Source organism: Ascidiella aspersa, chromosome 7 (genome assembly GCF_963924565.1).
Source record: "Ascidiella aspersa chromosome 7, kaAscAspe10.2, whole genome shotgun sequence".
In the NCBI taxonomy this organism is placed as follows: domain Eukaryota; kingdom Metazoa; phylum Chordata; class Ascidiacea; order Phlebobranchia; family Ascidiidae; genus Ascidiella; species Ascidiella aspersa.
This window is the reverse complement of record NC_139453.1, coordinates 12136150-12156445: the sequence shown is the minus strand read 5'-3', so window position 1 is coordinate 12156445 and position 20296 is coordinate 12136150. Positions and strand designations below refer to the sequence as shown.

Genomic DNA, 20296 nt, shown 5'->3' with positions numbered 1-20296 from the left:
CTCGAACTTTTTTGGGGTTTTAGTTTTTTCGTTCAAGAAATAGCATGCCCTACATTGGCGGATCTGGTATGTTTGAGCTTTTAGGTCGTCAAACAATTAATAATCTTAAAGACTGCTGTTTTCCAGTGAACCATTTGAAAAGGATAGATAAATGAAACTCGCATATTGCTCGAACTACCGACATTTATAGTTTAATGTAACAGTAAATGAACTTTATAGACTAGTTTATGCAACAAAAGTGCTTATGAGCTAAATACATTTTGTTAAAACGGGACAAAATCATAAACTTTTGCAATTTGGCATGCAGGGTGAAAAATGTTTCTTGTTAGGTCTGCCAACTACCAAATTTTTTTGTGTCCCACTTAAATTTTCCACTTGTGGGGTGGTGTATAGCCCATTTTGAGAAACACTTACGCTGTATAACTATGTGTTATCGTTTTTGTGAATTCATTATAACTGATTTGTTGTCAGCAAACTACTAATTTCCAAATGTAATGCTTATTTAATAATCTCGACAAACACCACTCTGTATGACCACTTAATACTCAGACAAATGTATTAACTCAGAAGTTTATTTACGTCAAATGGAACAATGAAAAAGTATGTAGTAAGCGCATCTTTAAATAATAGTGCAACAAATCCACACAAATCATGGCAAAGATAAAAAACAGAAATTCCTGCATAAAATATATTTGTGTATTGTTTTCTAAAATAATCCCTTGAATAAATAAGAGGTTTTTAACTTTCTAATGCAAATTCATTGACATGCATTAAAATTAAAATGCTTGCAGATGTTGTGATTGTAACTGTGTGTTCCGCTGCAACACAATACTGATATTGTGTTGCCATGTCAAATAACTTGTTGGAAAAATTGGATACCAGGCCCTTAGTTGAAATGGTGGATGGTTCTGCTATTGGCAAAAATAGGAACTTAGGCCCAAGTAGTTTTTGATCGATGCTAATGTTGTTTTCTCCTGGTGGAACCACAAATTGAACACTTTTTCTTGAAATTAAATACACCGTTATGTTGGGTGAAAATAATTCTTGGGCCTTATACAAAGTGCAGACATTTGCCATCACATGATCAAATCGATTTGAAGCTTCTGGTATTAAAACAACAATGGAGGATACAATTGTACCATTCAGTCTACTTTTTAAAACGTCAAGACACTTGGTAAAGTCAGTGTTATCCTGGTCTGGTGTATGGACAATTTCGCAACCCTGGTTCTTATATTGTGTCAGCAATGGCAAATTAGCGGAGTCGAAATCTCCTGAAATCAGATTGGGAACGAGAAATTCTTCATTAGTTGATCTTTGAGTCTGATTATACATTTGGAGAAAATTGATTCCACCATCCACACATGCCTTTAGTTTTGCCCCTTTCCAAAGGTGTTGAAACCTGTTTTTGAAAGCGCTTAAATCTTTTGTTAAATCAGCATCTTCATGATTTAAAATCATCAAAATAAAATCAGAATGTTCTTGAAAGCAACTTAAAGGAGTAAGTCTTCTTTGAGAGCACATATTATAAGCTAGGCAAAAAAATATATGCACTAGTTAAGTACAATAATTCATTCTAATAAGTAAAAAGTAACAGGTTATTAAAAAACAATGGTACACTTGCACATATCAGGTTGGAAAGCAAGGCCTGAAATGGTTTCATAAAGCAGTTTCCCACTTGGCCGCGGTCATAGTTGTGCATTTCATGTAAAATCATAATAAAATGCGGTCAGCCGCAAAAAAATCGCTCAAATACACAAAACTTTCTTAGCTCTAACGGATTTCAGTATAGTACTCATTTTCAGCTGTGCAAAGTTTACAAATAACGGTATTACAATTTCCAGCGCAAATTTGGGCGGAAATGTTATTACAGCCTCGCAATTTTAAGCTGCAAAATCTGAGTTTACAATCTGGCCAGTATACAGAGTAGTTCCAAACATTTGTGTCTTGTGCTTCAGTAAAAAATGATAATTACCCAAATTTACATTTTGAAAAGCGAAACCCCCATACTAATTAATTAAAAAAAGGTTTATTTGAAATTGGCGTACAACTGGTGAGGTAAGCATGTGTGTGCAAAGCAATGACAATACACAAAAATAAAAAAGTCAGTTTGCATTACTAGTTGTCAATATTTACATGGCAAATTGATAAACAAAAGTAATATACTCTATGATAAATAGTTTACACTTTCATTTTAAGTGAGAGAAAAGTAAAAATGCAAAAACCCTGCAGACTTTGTAAAAATACCAACCACAAAAGCAAATTGCATAAAAAAGAATAATAGAATTAATTGAGTTAAATCAGGGGTTGCCAAACTTGATTTATAAAAGGCTGTATGACTGACTGAACTGGCAGTTAAGGTCCAGGTAACTATAGGGTTTGTTGATCAATAAATTATGTTTAGATCCTGTTCAACATTAAAAAAAAATATATATGATATAAGAAAGTATTTACCCAATTATAGAAGCTTAACAAAACTTTTTTTTCAGTTTAAAATTTTATAGTTTGGTTAACCCTGATTTAAATACAAAATCTACCAATTTAAGCCAAACAGTTAAAAACAAAAAAGTGAATGAGGAAATGGTTAAAACAAAAACGCCTGTCACTTTTATAAGGTAAATAGTTCATAGTTTTATCCCCATACACCACACAAGAGGTTGGTCAGTTTTCACATGGACAAATTTAGAACCATCAAGTTGGTTGGATGTGCTTATCAAACCACCAAACTTCATAAGGGTGTTTTTTAAATTCCATTTTAGTCCTGAGGTTGTGGCTATTGCAGGCCTTCCTAGTGGTATAAGTCCACACCAGTTTCCCTCCAACTCAGTATTGACAATAAGCTTACAGCAGCCGACAGGCAGGACTTGTAAATAGGACGAATTGAAAACAGCTGTGATCACTATTCTGTATCTTTGTTGGAGAACAAACATAATGTTCATTAAGCAAATGCTTTGCAACATCGGCATGGAATTATACGACAGCAAAATGATCCTCGTAACATTTGGATGAACTTTTTTGATGTTTTCCACACATTTGTTAACTTCAGTAAAATCACAAGTAGGTAGGGTATCGTCACCATTGCAATTGCCAACAGTGTCACTCAAATGAAATGCAGCACTTGTTCTACCATTTAAGTCAAAAGTTAAATTTGTGTTGTGCAACAACTGTCGATGGGGTTCAGAAGCATTTTCAGTGGAGTCCATCTTCAGCACAGCATATATTTCTTCAGTTTTGCCGACACACAAACATCGCAGAAGATCGTGTGTATTTTCTACCTGACAAGTCATAATGACTAACGGTAACAAATTGAAGTGAGAAAAGTTTAATGTACCGGTAGCATACCATTGACAAATTGTCGTAAGCTTTCAAACGTTAGTTTTCTGTATTAACGCTTTGTGCGAACGTCGTTCTCTTATAATCGCAACTACTGACCAAATGCGACCTGGATTTTTTTATTATAGACGCTCTATATTTTGGGGAAGTACCAAGTTAGCAACTGAAACAACTAATCTAGCGTTTTTTTCGTTTTTATTTTTTATTTTTGACGACATAGTTGCTAACAACGCACCCAGTGATTTGGCAATCTATTCGTATGTGACAGACACGAAGTCGTATGACTTCCAATGTTTTATTGTGTGATGCAATGACGCGCGGGTTTAGTGCAATAACTACGGAATACACGTGGTTGACAATCAATCGAATACTAACCGACAAAGCAATAAGTAGGCCTAATTTAATTTTACAAATAACTTAACCCTAAATAAAGAATACACCACTGTTGAAACAATTCAAATAGTATCAAACATATCGCACTGCAGGGCTGCCGTCGGTTGTGACCCCGATAAAAACTTCACTGTGGAGCGCCCAGGGTCGGATAACAGGGCGGCATAAACCAGAGATGAGGGGGGGGGGGCAACCATGATTACAATAGTTAATTGCTTGCTAGCTTTACATACTCAATAGATTTGTAAACCCTATATGTACAGTAATGGGGAGGCGGATGTTTAAAATATCATAACCTACCTTCTCAAATGTAACCGACTGTATAAGCCAGGGGCGGGCAACTTCTCCAGTCGGCGGGCCTGATAAGGGAAACTGAAGTACTTGATGGCCCGGATTCCTGATCGATATATTAATTGTACTGCCATACATGTTTTGTCGCATATGGCGGCTAATGTTCTACTCTTTAAACACGGCAATACATTGCCCTGTAAACAACTGATATTTTTATTGCTGTCTTGAAAAGGAACTTCGGCATGCAATCTTTGTTAAACTATTCCATGGTATTAACACCAACGACACAATAAAGAAAAACACACAGTAATATCTACGACAGAATAATAACTACACCGTCTAAATAAGACACCATAATCTGTCGAAATAAGTCCTAAATTCTTTGGAATAAGGCCTCTATGACCAAAATCACGCCTGAAACTGTGAGGAGAAGGAATGGGACGATGGGGGCCAATGGCATTGGCCGCTTTGGTTTTAAATTTTGGGCGCCCTGGTTTGAAGCCCCTGTTTTGGCACCTGATTTTCTGGCCCTGTTTGGGGTTCTTGGTGGGTAATGAGTGGGGTTGGAAAATGAGTTAGGATTGAAATTATTAGTGGAGTTAGTGATGTATCAAACGGGAACTGTCTGCGGGCCGCTCAAAATCCTATCGCGGGCCGTATGTTGCCCGCCCCTGGTATAAGCTAATTGCTTGTAGGGAACAAACGAACACACAAAGTTGTAAGGCGTATATTTCCCATTTCTCGTCACGCCCATCCGAAACTATACGAAATGACGTCATTAAAGCAGTCCTATAGAAACAGTTCATGAAATTGGAATGTGTAAGATATTTTTTCACGCATTAAGCCAATAAAGTTTATTTAGCGTTAAGAAGCCAACTTACTTACAAACAGCGATTTTTATTATGAAATGTCCTTCAAATGTAGAAAACGCTGTTGTTTAATTGAACTTATAATATTAGTTTTTTTAAGAAATTTTGAAGTAACAGCTTAATTAATATCGTTTATTGTACAAGCATTACTTGACAGCTGTTCATATTACCGCGTTTGTTTTCCATGCCTTAGGTGTGTAGTATGATTGTTTCCTGGTCGCAAAACTGCCAGCGAAAACAACACAGACTGTTTAGATCAGTGATTCCCAAACTTTTTTATTCCGTCGCCTAACTTTTTTTATTAAACACTTTGTGGCCCACCATGTGCCGTATTCTGTTTCGTATGTCCTTTAGCTCATCAACCAAAAATAAATATATCAACATGTCTGATATAAATATCGTCTACTATATAGTCGGACAATTTCTCAATAAATGCATTGATTCTTACAACATCTAAATAATCCTTTAACTCCCGGTTCATTTTTAGATTGGATTTAAGTGTCTCTATGACTACAAACTGAATTTCAAATAAACTGCCGTGCTAGTAGCGAACATAAGACGTTATAGTCGTGCGATTTTGCCTTTACGTATATAGTTCACAAATCGCCAAAAATATGGACAATGGCCTAGTTCCTCTATAGTTTTAGATACGCTACCAATTATTTTTGTAAAACAAAATATATTCAGTTGTATTATTTTCAAATATACCTCAATGGCCCACTGAAAATAGTCTTGTGGCTTTATCGCTTCTGGGCCATGGCCCACAGTTTGGGAACCACTGAATGGTTTAGATCAGGGGTCGGCAACCTTTTTGTAGTCGCGGGCCAAAACCAACCTCAGAAACGTCTCTGCGGACCGCACAAAATGTTAACTAAGAATTATGTTATTAAAATGTTAAAACTACCGTGAATCAGGCTGACCTCGGATCTTTTTTACGCCTAAAAACGTGTTTAATTACATTTAAGGAGGCAGTAATAAAGTATTGGCGCAAAGCGCGAATAAAATGCGTTTGTTTGGTTTAAAATCAGAGTCCACACATCGTCATCTATACTACTAATGAAAAGTGTAATAAAATTACTTTGAGGAAACGAAATAACATTAGTTAATCTAGTTGAGTGTTTGTCAAAGTCCGGGCACGCGATTATATTTTGGTATAACGCCATTTCTTGCAAGTTTTCATTAGCCTACATTGCCGACAATAAAAAATAAAAAATGCTAAAAAATATATATCCAATATTTGGGAATGCGCTTTCCCTTTGTCCGCGACGCACTTGGCAGCCTTCCACGGCACAACGGTAGAAGCGCTGATCTATATTTCAAAAGACAGCGTCGAAACGTAAACAAACCGAATGCAGAAGGATCATTCGCGCGAAGCGCGAACATTTTTCGCACTTACGTAGTTAAAATAGTTAAAAAGTATTTGAAATGGAATCGTGCCTTCTGTCAAAGAGGCGGCTGGCCGGATGAATTTCATCGGCGGGCCGTAGGTTGCCGACCCCTGGTTAAGATCGAATCGTCGCTGACAAAAAAGGATTCGCGTATTTTGGTTCATCACTAGGGTGATTATTTTTTGACTTTGTCAAAAAAAAAATGTTGTCAAAACTTACACGTTAGGTCAAAATTTGTCAAAATTTTTTGAAAATCAATTAAAAATGTACATAAATCGTTTACAAAGTTATACAACTATAGTCAGCTTCTTGAAACTTTTGTTCAGTTAAAATTTTATCAAAAAATTTAGTTTTATATTCAACGACGTTTTACTGTATTTTATCTTCATTAGAGCAACATATACGGTAGCCTACACGAGCTAGCAGAATCAACCACCCAGGCCTAGTTTATCTCATTAGGCTCAGCCCGGACTTAGTGTTTGCCTTAGTTGTTTATCTCTGATTTGGACAAATTTATTGAACAGTAGGCTATTTGCTGTCTTTTTGCGCGTTTTCCTATTTTGATAACCAGATCTTTTTACGTTGTATTTTAACTGTTTACACTACCGTTTGCTAAAATAACCAGCGTCTTGTTTGCCTGTCTTTTTGAAATGGCAAAAATAACAACTAAGCATTTTTTATGAGTTTTGCATAAACTCGAAAGTGTTTGACCGGTAGTCAGTAAACCGCGTGGTTGACGATGCCGAGACACTACTGCAGTACTTCAAACAACAATATGTTGTTTAAATCAATGTATTTCTCATTTTTTGGGTCAAAAAATAATCGTCCTATTCATCACCAGACATGTCATCACTTGCCAGGTTTATGCACTGCGGGGAGGCCAAGCCGTTTAAACCCCCCAGCTTGAATCCTTCCAATCCTTCCAATCGTTTAATTTTTGTTGTTGATTGCAGTCTATCGGTTTGGGGCAAGGCTGCAGCAAAAAAAAAGTTAGCCTCCGATAAAGAGTAAATTTAGCAAACGGAAAAATCTAAACATTTTTTTGTAGCTTTATATATATTTTTTTAGTTATTCAGCTAGATAACAGAGGTGTGTGCAACCATTTACTTCGACGGGCGAAATGTGTGTATGCTTGCCAAACTCATTTCATACTAACTATAGATTCACGTTGAAGCAAATGCGGACAACATATTGTCCTTTCTTTTCCAGGTGTTCATCATTTATCACTTTTGGTTACAGATTTGGTGAGCCCTATTTAGATTTTTCCATTGGGTTGAAACATTGCAGTATGACTGCTACGTATAACCAAACAAGAAAATGTTGCGTTGCTACTTAAAAACACACACACTTTTAAAAACTGACGAAGGCAGCTATAATTGTAGTGTGGGTACCCCGAAATTGACCACACGTTAATTCCCTATATATGTGACTCTTTATTATACTACTGCATTTGGTATGCTCGCAAGTTGAAAAGTTCCCCTACTCTAGTTATCTTCTGCCTTGGAATTTTACTTACTAAGTTCCTTATCTGCTATTGTATGAGTGGGTGGCCAACTATAAAAAGAGTATTAACAGGAAGTGTTGACTGCATGGTAATTTATAGTTATGGAACCACTGACTTAATAAATTCAGTCACAGAAAAAGTTAGTTGAAAGATTAGCGTATAATGTCAATTTATTAATATAATCTTACTGATTGTAGCGAGCGATCATCTGTGACTTAACGTATTTGTTAAAAGTGTTTAGAAGAAGCCTCTGTTTAAAATCGTTCTGACATATTTCCCTTTCTCCTGTATGCGTCTTTACTGACTTGGTGTGCAACAGGCAAGCTAATTTATAACGCAGTCGTTATTTTTGGTATATGTTTACTCCGTGGCTGTGAAATCACACAACTGTTCTATTGCAGGAGTTATCAAACTTTTTCATTCAGGGCAGGATAACTGGTTTTGAAGGTCGCGGGCTGGATGTAAATTTGTATTGACCTTATTTTGCTTAATTATTATTATTACATAAACTATATATACCAAAATATATATCAGGCTAAGCTTTACGAAATTGTTGTTTAGTTTAATTTTTTTTTACTAAATTTGAGCAAACATTTATGTCAATATGTCCATAAATTATTAACAAACTTTTTTAGGAAATATCCCGCGTGCTAAAGTAATTAAATCTATTATGTTACAATACTTTTGCGACGTATTTTGCTACGTTGTGAGCTGTATTTATTGTATGCGGATTTTATTGTAAGTATGATGATTTTTATTGTAATTATGTGAAAATTACGTCAAAATTTAGTTTGTCTAGCTGTATAGATTCGCTAACTAAATAATTCAAAAATAAAATTCATATTTTAGATCAGTGGTTCGCAACCTTTTATGCCTCGTGGCCCCCTTCGACGAAAGGCTTTTAATCCTCGTGGCCCCCCTCGATTGCAAAAAAATTAGCTAGAATTTGTGGCGGCATCATTCTTTCGTCGAGAATGCTTTTTATCACGGTGTTTTTTAAGTTTTGAGGATAGTAATGACGGATTTGACATCACCACAGAGCAGTCCAGACACTGCGCACAATTATGACCGTCTCGTCTAACTTTTGTGAAGCCAAAAGAGACATAACTCTCGCACCATTTGCGAATTTTCGACATTTGACAACACAAAATCATGTTAAGCTTTGTGTAAAAACGTTTTTTTAATAGTAAACTTCTGAAAGTATGTGCAATTCAACTATTCTTCGTTCTGTTAGGCTTGCTTTGACCACTTGACACAATTAATTTTACACCGAAATTTATCAATGGAACAACAACAAATCTATCTCTACGAGCCAAAACGGTAATATCGTTATTTTGAAAAATGTTCAACTTGCTTGTATTAGTTTTAGTATCATTCTAACTTGCGGTTTACAAAATTAATTAAAATGCTGGTTAAACGTTACAAGGAATAACTGAGTAAACTGGAAAAACACAAATGTTGGTTGTAAGTGACGTAACAAATGCAATTAGGCGACAGACACAGAATTGCAAGTTTAAGGTCGACTGTTGCAAAACTTCTCACGAACAACAGGTAGTAAAGAACAAATGCGTTACAATAGGTCAAAGAAGGTTTAACACTACAAGTTTGAGTTTAACTAAAAAACTGAAAATAATGACACGGTTTTGCAATAAACGTCATTACTACAGACTTGTGTTCGTGGCCCCCCCAATGACAGCTCCGTGGCCCCCCAGGGGGGCCGAGGGCCACGGTTGAGAAACCCTGTTTTAGATGTTCTCATAGCACTAGGCTGTGGGCACAATTAAGGCCTCGATGCTCACTTGCTCGGCTGTTGGGGTTCAACTCAACTATTCACAAGGGCAGTGGTTTTAACCTATTTCATGGGACACGGTTGAGAAAAGGTGCACAATATAGTTCGTTCCTGTGTCGCTGGATATGAAAACATCAAAATATGCTGCTGGTCATACTTGAACCTTTTTGTAAATATATTCGTGTATAGCACTCAGGAAACAACACATGTCGTGTTAAACATGGATAGGGATCAATATAATTTTTTATACTGTCGGGCAAATTTTCAAAATTTTATGTGTCACTGACCCTTCCACTAGGTAAATAGTTGCGCAGTTAAGCGTTTGCCGAAGTCATCTCAATAAAAGCAATTTTATCGAGCAACGTGTGCGTATGTTTTATATGAACCTAAACTAATGCGTCACTTCTTTCTAAAACTAAATTCAATGTTTCACCTTAACAAAAATGGTTCTCAAGTTGGGCTTTGTCGTCCCCCAGCCTATATGAGCAAAATCAGGCATATGCAACACTTTACCTAACCCAAACCTCACTCCTAAGTACACCACTAAAAAAACCCTAACCCATTTTCTAACTCTACCCATTATTACCCTCAAGCCCGAACAGGGCCAAAACATGCTATGCCAAAACATAGGCGCCTATAACGTCAACACCAAAACGGTTTCAGGCGTTATTTTGGCAATTTAGGTCTTATTTCTATGAATAGGACTTATTCCAACTGGTATTTGTCTTATTCAGACGATCACTTTCTTATTTTGTTAGGGATATTACTGCGTTGGCTTTGTTATGTCGTCCTAATATACTATGGTTTTATAGATTTTTCTGCTTTAGGTATTGTTGCTTTTTTGGGTATTGTGTGCTTACCCTAAATAAAGGTTAGGATATTAGCGAAATTTGTTTTGTTGATCTGCAAGTCTAGTAGTGAAAGTTAATAAAAAACAACCAGGTTCGATTGTGACGCCATAAACAAGTATGTTCTAAAAAGTTACCGGAATCCTCTGAGTTAATGCAGAAGGTAGATGATAATTAGTAAAAGCAGGGCTGCCACTCCTAGGGTTTTTTTACTAGATCTAATGGTTTTTTAAATAATCTAGTGGTCTAGTGGTTTTCTCGGAGAATCTAGTGTTTCTGGTAACTCTGAAGTCGAGTAATGTATAGTGTAAGTTATTTCCCGCCTACCATTGTTAAAAATGGTTGCTGAATGAGAAATTCCCCTTTTCAAACTAAATGTGGAAACCTTGTTCACGTTTGGTGATCGTTGATGGCTTGATTCTTGTTAATTACAATTGTTGTACTGGTTACTGTCAGTGTCAGGCAGCAGGTTTTATCTAGAAATTCGTACAGCTGCGGTGCTACACACAATCTGTAGGGTGTAGCCAAGGGGTCGAGAACCTTTTTAGCTAAGAGAGCCATAAAAGCCAAATATTCTTGGCTGTATTTCCATTAGAGCCATATATTACTTTTTTAACATATAGCAAAAAATAGTATGTTGAGCAGAGCCGTTTATTTAGTTCTCATTTAAAGGACAGAACATGTTATGCACAAAAAATGAATTAGCTAAGTTTGCTCTACTTTCATTACGAAGTTTCGTTGAAAGAATAGGGGCTTCTGGATATTAAGAGACTCCTTCAAATGGAATAACAGTCTTTAAAAGCATATAGGATTCTCGCGAAGCTCCGAAAACTTGCTACTATGCGTAATAAAAAAGGTAATATAAAGTTAGGAAAGCGGCCGTGGCCGCGTGCAGCTTTATTTGAGATCGTGGTAAGAAATAATAGCTTAGATTTTTCCGCAAGCAAGGGTCTTTTTTCAAAAGAGCCATATGGCGTTACAAAAAGAGCCATATATGCCTCGCGAGGTTCCCGAACAATAGGTTCTCGAAATTTGGTGTACCCTCTAGGCTTATTTAGCCGGCCGCTGGCCAACCAAAGTTGCTAAAGGGAGAAGAGGGGAGTGAGAGGAGGGAGCAGGTCTAGGGTATAGTTAAAGCCGTTGAATTAGCTGACTAAATAAAAACTCGCTTTTCAAAAAGTCGGCTTCTAGGGAGGAATTTCTGGCTAGGACCCCCAGGGTCAGTTATAAATATTTATAGTGAATAGAACTGGCCCAAAAGGCCCAAACTCAATCTCAGCGCTTGTGAACTAGACCTGACCCCTTTATTTTACTTACTATTTCTGATATAGAAACTTTGAGGTGTTGTAAGTGATAACAGAACTCCACCAAGAGAAAAATGTTTTATTGACAACTTTTTAACCTAGATTAAACCTGACTGAAACCGGGCTGGTCGATATACAACAATATAAGTTTGCGATAATGAGTTAAAACAACCAAGTAAAATTGGCCTTTTAATGCACAAAGATAGGCATAAAAAAAATAATGCTACCAAACTCAAAACCATTGATGTTTCTGCATTTTTTTAAAGTGGCTGATAAATTTGTTAACAAAAGAAGTTAATAAAACAGAGCTTTTGTGTGCTGGATTTACGGCTGAGCATCACACACCGTTTCGGCAAAGTTACGTAGCAAATAGTGGCTTTATGAAAGCAATTATGCCACCCAGACATAAAATAATCATCTATTTTTACGTAAATTGGCGATGTTAAATCAGGGAGTCGAACCGGAACCGAACTGGAAATTTACGAACCGGTTTTGGTCCAAATTTTCCCGAACCGGAATCCCTGAACCCAACAATTTTTAAGAACCCGAACCTTAACCGAACCAGAACCTGTCCAACAAGCGTTTCACTCCAGCATGACGTCACAACTTCCATTTAACAGAATCAAGATATGCCATGTTCAAAATTTTAGGAAAAAACTATATACTGTTTAAAAAATGTTGATTTTTTTATTTTTCAGATATTTTAACAATGAGCTGCTTGGTTACGTCGCGTAACTCTACATTTATTGACCCACAATTTCATCTCATAATGCATCTGAACCGGAACTTTATAAACCGGTTTTGAAAATAAATTTAGTCGAACCGGAGCTGAACCGGAACTTTTAAAATGCTTCGAACCGAAACCGGATTCCGAAAACATCCTTGAACCCGAACCGAACCTGAACCGGAAAAGTCAAACGGTTCGACACCCTGTGTTAAATCGACATAAAAATGGCCATTTGTTGTCGCGATAACAATCTAGTGTTTTTGTTGTTGATCTAGTAGTTTTATTTGTCCAATCTAGTGATGTTTTAATTTTGAGAGTGGCAGTCCTGTTTGTAAGTTCAGTTACTTGACCCTAGTTTAGTTCAGCCACAGCCACTGAGTGTAAAATGAAACCATATTTTGAAAAAAAATATACCTAAACAAATACTAAGCTTACTCAGAATTAGTAGTCTTGTAAGAGTACGTAAGAGCAAAAACATTAAAAAATACATTGTGCTAAAAGTGAGGGCTGTATGAGCAAGAGGGTTTGAAAGGAACACTATGTGTGATACCCTCAAAGTAAATACCTTTGTCGATAAACAAATTCAGTCGAGTTGGAGCAACAGTTACTAGTGTACATTTTGTCTTTAAGGTTTAAATATGTATAATTTTGCCGTGCAAATATCTTAAAATCAAGTTTTAAAAGTTAGAATTGCTAAAAACTTGCCGGTGATGTATTGCCGTATGAGGGTGACAGTACCGGGTATTTCGTCAAGCATAAAACTAACATCTGTTTTCAATGATTGGTGAAAGTGCCACTTAATTCAGCCTGGACAAATCTCGTCGTAAACGTTACCTTATTTCCTTCACTTACGCCATGTTCAAGTTAGTTAATATGTGACATTGTAGATTTATTTACTTTGGAGGCTGCTACGTTAGTTTTGCGCACTCATCTGTAGCTAAATTTACCACCAGCAACGCTTGCTGCTATGTTTTATTACCTTTTTCCATGTTGTTTGTCTGCTTTACTGCTATCTGACCATAAACGTGTTTGTTTAAGATGTTGCGTTTGGGCCTAGCCGGGCTTAGTTCAGTGTTTACTGTTATAGTTAAAAAATATTGATAATGTTGGTCAGCAGAGTGATCTTTACATACAGACTTTTAGTTAAAGTTCGGCTTTTGTGACCGAATAAATTGGAAGAGATCGTTACATGAACTGCTTTAAAGGCTAATTGCTTATTGTTTGTTGTTGTTACATAAGAAGGCTATGCATGCTACAAAGACTTGTTGAAGGACTAGATCATATTATGACATGTATGTATTATTTATTGTCATGTGCGTAACTGCATGTGTTTTATTTAATTAGATTCTAGCAAAAGTCGTAATTGTGTTTATATGATTATTTCCTTGCAACTTTTTTTCTTCGCCAATTCAAGCTCATATATTGCTAAAATAGAAAGGGTCGGTCTCTTTGTATAACCACTTGTGGTTCAAGGCTGATTCTTCCCCAAATCCGGTAACGTTATTTACTTTTCTATTTTGCGTGTGTATTGTATTAAGCGTGGATGGGGAGAAAAATAAAACTTGGGGTGCCGCGGCGCCCTGGTTTGCCATTTCTAATGCTCAAAGGTACCGCGATATGTATTTGAGAATTTTTAGGAATCTGAATTTTGCTCATATGGTAAGCTTCTTGATAGAACTATTTGTGTACGATTAGAGACCATTACGTTAAATGATATTTTCCTACATATTTATGTTGATTATGTTGTTCAAGTTCCATTTATAGTGACATTTCAGCAAAACGTCAACGAAAATTCCAATCGGGGCGCCGCAAATCTATTTATTATTACTGAGGGGTGCCGTAAGCCATAACAGATTGAAAATCACTGGACTAGAGGCTATATACGTTATCGCTAATTGCTTTCTTATCGTGCTGTTACTTGCGTCTTTTTCTTGCATTTTTCCTTGTGTGTTTTCCATATATTGTAATACGAGCTTTCGGTGTCATTCATAGTACTAACGAAGGCGACTTGCATAAGTTGCCGAAACGTTGGCTAAGAATTACAATTACCAGAGAAGCTGTTTTATATTAATATTACTATGCCAGGTAGCAACAGTTTATTTAAGAAGGCATATTTTGAGAGACCTTTAGATTTGTTATTCACTGAGGTAAAAATGTTTGTCAGTTTGCAAGTATGTAGTACCGGTACAGTATGTTTGTGCGATCAAACTTTAATACATCGTACGGTTTCTCACGTTTTATCAGTGTTGTAAACAAGTATTTCAAAATGATTTAAGTCCCAGTGAAGTTATTTGCAAAAAACTTAAGTCCAAGTCAAGTCTTTTCGAATAAATGACAAGTCAGTTCCCAGTCCAAGTCATTAGTTGCGCAAGTCAAGTCCCAGTCAAGTCATAATTAAAGCAAGTCAACTTCAAGTCATGTCCTCATAAAAATAAAACATTAAACTATTAGAATTTTTAAACTCGTATGACTATGAGCAATAACTGAAGTAAAAAATAAGGAAAACGAAACATATAGCAAGCGATTTGTTTTTTGTGCAAAAATTGGACAAATAGCTTAATTTTATAAAAAAAATAGTTGCTTTATTTCAAACCCAAGTCATTTGTTCAAAAGAGTTAAGTCAAGTCATTTTGCCCAAATGACTTAAGTCAAGTAATTTAAAAACAGTGACTTAAGTGCACTTAAGTCAAGTCATTGACTTGAGTTATTACAACAATGCGTTTTATAGGGGGTCTTGGCAATTTATCGTAGTCGCGGGCTAAAAGCAAACTCAGAAAGGTCACAGCGGGCCGCAATAAATGCTAACTGACAACCTTTTTGCTAACTCGTTTAGTTTTTAGGCAATTTATTATAACATGTGTTATAAGAAACGGACGTAGGATTTCGGTGCAGTTAGAAATGGGTCTAATTAAACAAAATTACTATTACTGAGCTTGTGAAAATGTAGTTTAGGTGGAAGTTTATACGTCAAAATTTAGTTGGTATTTTAGTTCTACAAACTTTTTCTTGGCACTGTACGAACTTTTAAAAAATTATCTTCATTTTAAAAGTTGGTTGGGTGTTGCGCACGACACAATCACCATGTTGCAAAGCTGTATAGCTTTGCGCAAATAGAAAAACATTTTAATAACTAGATAATCTGAAAGAAAATGCATTTTTAGAGTTCCCATAGCGCAAGGCCTCAGGGCTCATTTGGTCCGCCATTGGGGTTAACTTAATTATTCACAAGGGCAGTGGGTCTTAACCTTTTTCAAAGGGACACGGTTGAGAAATGTTGCACAATGGAGTTCGTTCTTGTGTCGATTGATGTGAAAACATCGAAATAAGCTGCTGGTCATACTTCTTTTTTATAAATGTATCTGCATATGGTGCCCAGGAAACAACACATGTTGTGCTGAACATTGACAGGAATAGGGATCAGTATAGTTTTTATACTGTCGGGCAAAGCTCGTAAATGTTTATGTGCCGCTTTCTTGTAAAGTTTAACGTCTTTGGAAGTTTCACAGTACTGTTTATATTTGACGAAAAGGTGAACTTTTGAAACCTTTTGTTCCTGTTTTTAAGTTTGTCTATATCAGTGTTTTTAAAACTAGGCTACTAAAAGTATTTCACTTTTTGTACCTTATTTTATCGCCCTATGTTACCTGCTTGCCGTTATTCTTTCTTTGATGCTGTCCTGTACTTGACGTAAGAAATCAGCATGTAGGTAGGCCTATACTAGTATACCGACGTAATCTTGGTGCAGTAAAATATATTTTCGCTTGGTATTGTTACGGCTTTCACGCAACTAATTAGGTTTGTCACACAAATTACTTAACTAAAGCCGTTCGTGAGTTATTAGTTCGGGTTTCAGATTGATTTAACATCAAGAAAAATAGCCTGACAACCACAAAATACAATCCAGTCTACATTTTATTAAGAATTGTCTCACCTTGGACAATAATAACGAATTAAATAATTTTAGGTTATCAAAAAACGTTAATGAACGTATGTTGTTTTTAAGTTATTGTGTAACAAGCCAGCCACAGCCCATTAAGGCGACTATTGATTAACGACTGAGCAAAACAACTGAACTATAGGTAGAAATTTATTGCTTATATACACAACACATAAGCAAACGACTTGCTAACGGTCATTTTAAATGCGTTAATTAACAATACTCGTTTTAAACATTTATAAGTAACCATATTTAAGAACGAACCGGTAAATATTTACACAAAAGAAATGTATCATATTACGCCCAGCGCTCACACAGCGTCTGTTCGCATTTGACCAGCCAACGGTTAAATTGGGAACGCACTGACAATACTTAAGGCAGTGTTTCTTAACCTTTTTTACTTGGGGGCGCACCTAGAGACATTTAAAAACGAGGCGGCGCACTTTGCAAGCGAAGCGAGCGCGAAATTTTTGAGGTGTACCTCTATTTCTTTAAAATTGCTTGCAATTTTATATTATATAAGCTTTATAGTTGCATATCTTTAAAGAGACTCCAGCCTTGAGACCAAAATAAGAACAACATCAACTTATAAAAGACAGTTCGAATAAGGCGTACATAAGACTAAAACCTAATAGTCGTAATAATGACGAAATCGGAATCAGACCTAAATGGCCAAAATAAGGCCTATATAACCTTTTATCTAACCTTAAACACTATCCATAACTATCACTAACTCCCCGAATATTTTCAACCCTAACCCCATTCCTAGCACCACCAACTAACCCCAAACGGGGGCAGAAAATCCGGAACAAAATAGCAGCGCCCAAATGCCGACAGCAAACAGCCAAGGCCAAACAGGTGTCCCCCAATCATTCAATACCCTTTCCCTACAGTCTTGGGCGTAATTTTGTCTATTAAGTCTTACTCCGATTAATTTTGGGCTTAATTCGACATGTTTAGGTCTTATCTAGACTATTTTAGATCTTATTCTGTCTGGTAATTACTGTGAATTCGGCGTTATTATGTCGGTGGTCTTAGTACTATGGTATTATAGTTTATCTGATTTAGATGTTGTTGCTTTGTACGTCTTATTGTGTTTTCTACTTAAAAGTACTGCTGAATCAATGGGCTAAGCTTAAAAGAAAAGTAAAAATACATGTTTTATCTATTAAATCAGCTTTTCCATTTGCTCGCGGCGCACCTGGCAGCCTTCCATGGCGCCCCAGTTGAGAAGCGCTGACTTAAGGAAACCCTGTGAACACAGGCAAATCATTCTATCATGAACTAATACATTATGCAACTAATAAAACAGTTGATTATGCGAAATCGATAACGCGTTAAACTAAGACCCTATTTATCTATTCGTAAAATAACTTAATGAGAACTCTGAGATTTGGCTTTTTTGAACAATTTAGGTGTTTATTGTGTTGATAAACACGTTACAGGTGTGAACCTAACATTGTAATTGTAAAAGGCTATTAAATTAAAAAAATGCCTCGTTTTGTTCGTTTTTGTCATGGTTTACCTCACCGTCCGAAGCGGCAATGTTTTTAATGTAATTGGGTAACACGTTTTAAGCTAATGCGAAACCAAAATCAAACGCAAAACGCAGTTTTTCGTTTTTGTTTGGTCGATCGTTATTCGTTCAGGTTGGTTGATTAGCAAGGGTGTATTCGACAAGTGACAATTTAACGCGCATGTTATATCACTTAACAAAGTGCAACGATTACATCACTACCACATCATTAACATTATTATTCATTAACACTATAGTCAGGGTTGCCATACCGTCCTTATTTCTAAGATTTGTCCTTATTTTCGACTTGCGCCCTTATTTTGTCTTATTTTTAACAACTACAGAACTTCGATCGTTTCCTCTGGTAACCGGTGTTGAATAATATTCTAAAATTATGCTTTTGCGCCGAGATTTTATGACATCATAAATAAAAAGGTACTCCCGTGGCGTACAAGTCTTAGGATTTTACTTCTAAGTGGTAAGATAGGTAGGCCAGTGCCCAGTGGTACAGCAGTTTTGACTGCTGCACCAGGATACACCAGCTGACGACATTTTATCAGTAAACAGCAGTACAAGGTTACTGCTGTTTAGGCTACAGCAGAATAGGGTGCGGCGAAGGCAGCATTTTTTGCGAAGTGGCTGGTAGTGGGGAAATGGGCAGGCGCGTAGCGTAACCATTTCAAAGAGGAGTGTCCCGAAATTTCAACTTCGGGAATTCCCCTATTTTCCGTCTGACTGTAATGAATAAGAAGTCCTAAAAAATAAGCAGACACGTGCGACGTGCGTCTTATGAACACCCTTAGCGGGTACGGCGGAGCCCGAAAAAAATTACGTTTCGTGTATTCTAGACGCTAAAAACGGCGATTATTAGGAGCTTACGGCTCTTTAAATTCGTCTATTTGATGCTAGAAAAATGCAAAACCTCGTTGACACATTCACGTCTAAATGTCACGTGATTTCAATTGTGCGTGAAAACTATCAGATTGTGGTGTCAGAACAGGCTCTGTGACGTGTCAATCACAAAATGTTGTACTAAATTAACGATGCTTATCAGCAAATCTGGTGATATTTGTATTGTAGGAAACGTGGCTTCAAAATCGCCCTTTTTAAACTCGGTATAATTAGTAAATTATTCAGCTGAAACTGTACAAAAAGAAAACAAATAAGTAAGATGACCATTTATTTTCAGTTTAAGCTATAGTTCGCCGACGTTTTATTAATCTATCTCCTCAGCGGGAACTGTTATTTAGAGTTTTAGACGATTCATCGTGAAGGGAGGCATGTTGTATAGTGTGTCCAGGGCCGGATTAATCATAAGGCTAATAAGCCTTAAGCCCTAGAAAAATTCGGCCCTCAGTTAGTTTTATTTTATCCAATAGTTGGAATTCAATACAGTCGCTGCATGACTGGCGTCGATTGTCACTATTATTAAGCAAATTCTGCGAACTAGGTTTGGCGACGTGGCACATTGTTGCATTATCATTGAAATTTACAATCGTATTTGTGTATTAGTTGCCAGGTTAGTTAGATCAGTGGTTATCAACCTTTTTAGCTTACGGTCCGGTAAAATTTTAAAACACGTTTTGCGGACCGGTGATCTTTTTAAAATCAAAATTCACCCAAAATGTAATTACGACAAAAATATGCAACTTTAAAGCAAATAATTGAAACTTCAATTCAATGAGCGATTTGCTGCTGTCTTTTTGATATCATACGTGTTATACGTGGTTCTATTAAGTTTTTCACATAAAACTGGTGTTAAAGTTTCAGACAGAAACGAGTTGTAGCCTACTTTTAAACAGTTGGGCAGAACACTTGCAGCATTGTGACTTACGATATACTGATAAGTCAAGCTTTTAACATCTTGCGTTTTGCAATTGAGATATAAAATTGTAACATATTGGGCGGACCGGCAGGAAAGTTGACGCGGACCGGCCGTTGAGAACCACTAAGTTAAGAGTGTTTTTTTTAAATGGGGTCTAGGGCTCTAGGCTTATGGAAGTTATGGTAATTAGGCTCTTCTCAAGTGAACAGCCGTACCTTTAATGCGGCCCTGAGTGTGTCATTATCATTCATTTTTGGTTGGTTTTACTAAAAGCAAGTGTCATGAAAGCAAATACATGTCATACTCGCAATAATTCTCAACAACTGTATATGTTTTAACAACCTTACATAAAACAGACATTGAAACATAACGGTTTAGTTAGAAGCATTTCAATTTTTTGGTCATTTGAGCGCCAAAAAAGTTTATTGTTTTAAAGGAACTGAACTTGTGAAGCAATAAGATTAGTTTAGACATGTTTGAAACTTTGTCTTGATTTAAACTTAACGGCTTAGTTAGAAGCATTTCAAATTTATGTTTTTGGGCATCACCAAGAAATACAATTAATATATGACAACCAA

At 36.4% G+C, this 20296-nt stretch overlaps 2 protein-coding genes across 2 annotated transcripts; both read right to left on the bottom strand.

Moving 5' to 3' along the window:
- Positions 1-592: 592 nt before the first annotated feature.
- LOC146137834 (thiamine pyrophosphokinase 1-like) lies at positions 593-17650 on the bottom strand. The gene is given in 3 exon segments (XM_083394449.1): positions 593-1529; positions 6673-6751; positions 17579-17650. Coding segments are annotated over 3 exon segments (942 nt in total). The 3' UTR covers positions 593-738.
- LOC146137835 (thiamine pyrophosphokinase 1-like) lies at positions 1529-3419 on the bottom strand. Its single transcript, XM_083393535.1, has one exon. It carries the CDS (start codon positions 3282-3284, stop codon positions 2622-2624), a length of 663 nt encoding a protein of 220 aa, XP_083249661.1. The 5' UTR covers positions 3285-3419; the 3' UTR covers positions 1529-2621.
- Positions 17651-20296: the final 2646 nt, after the last annotated feature.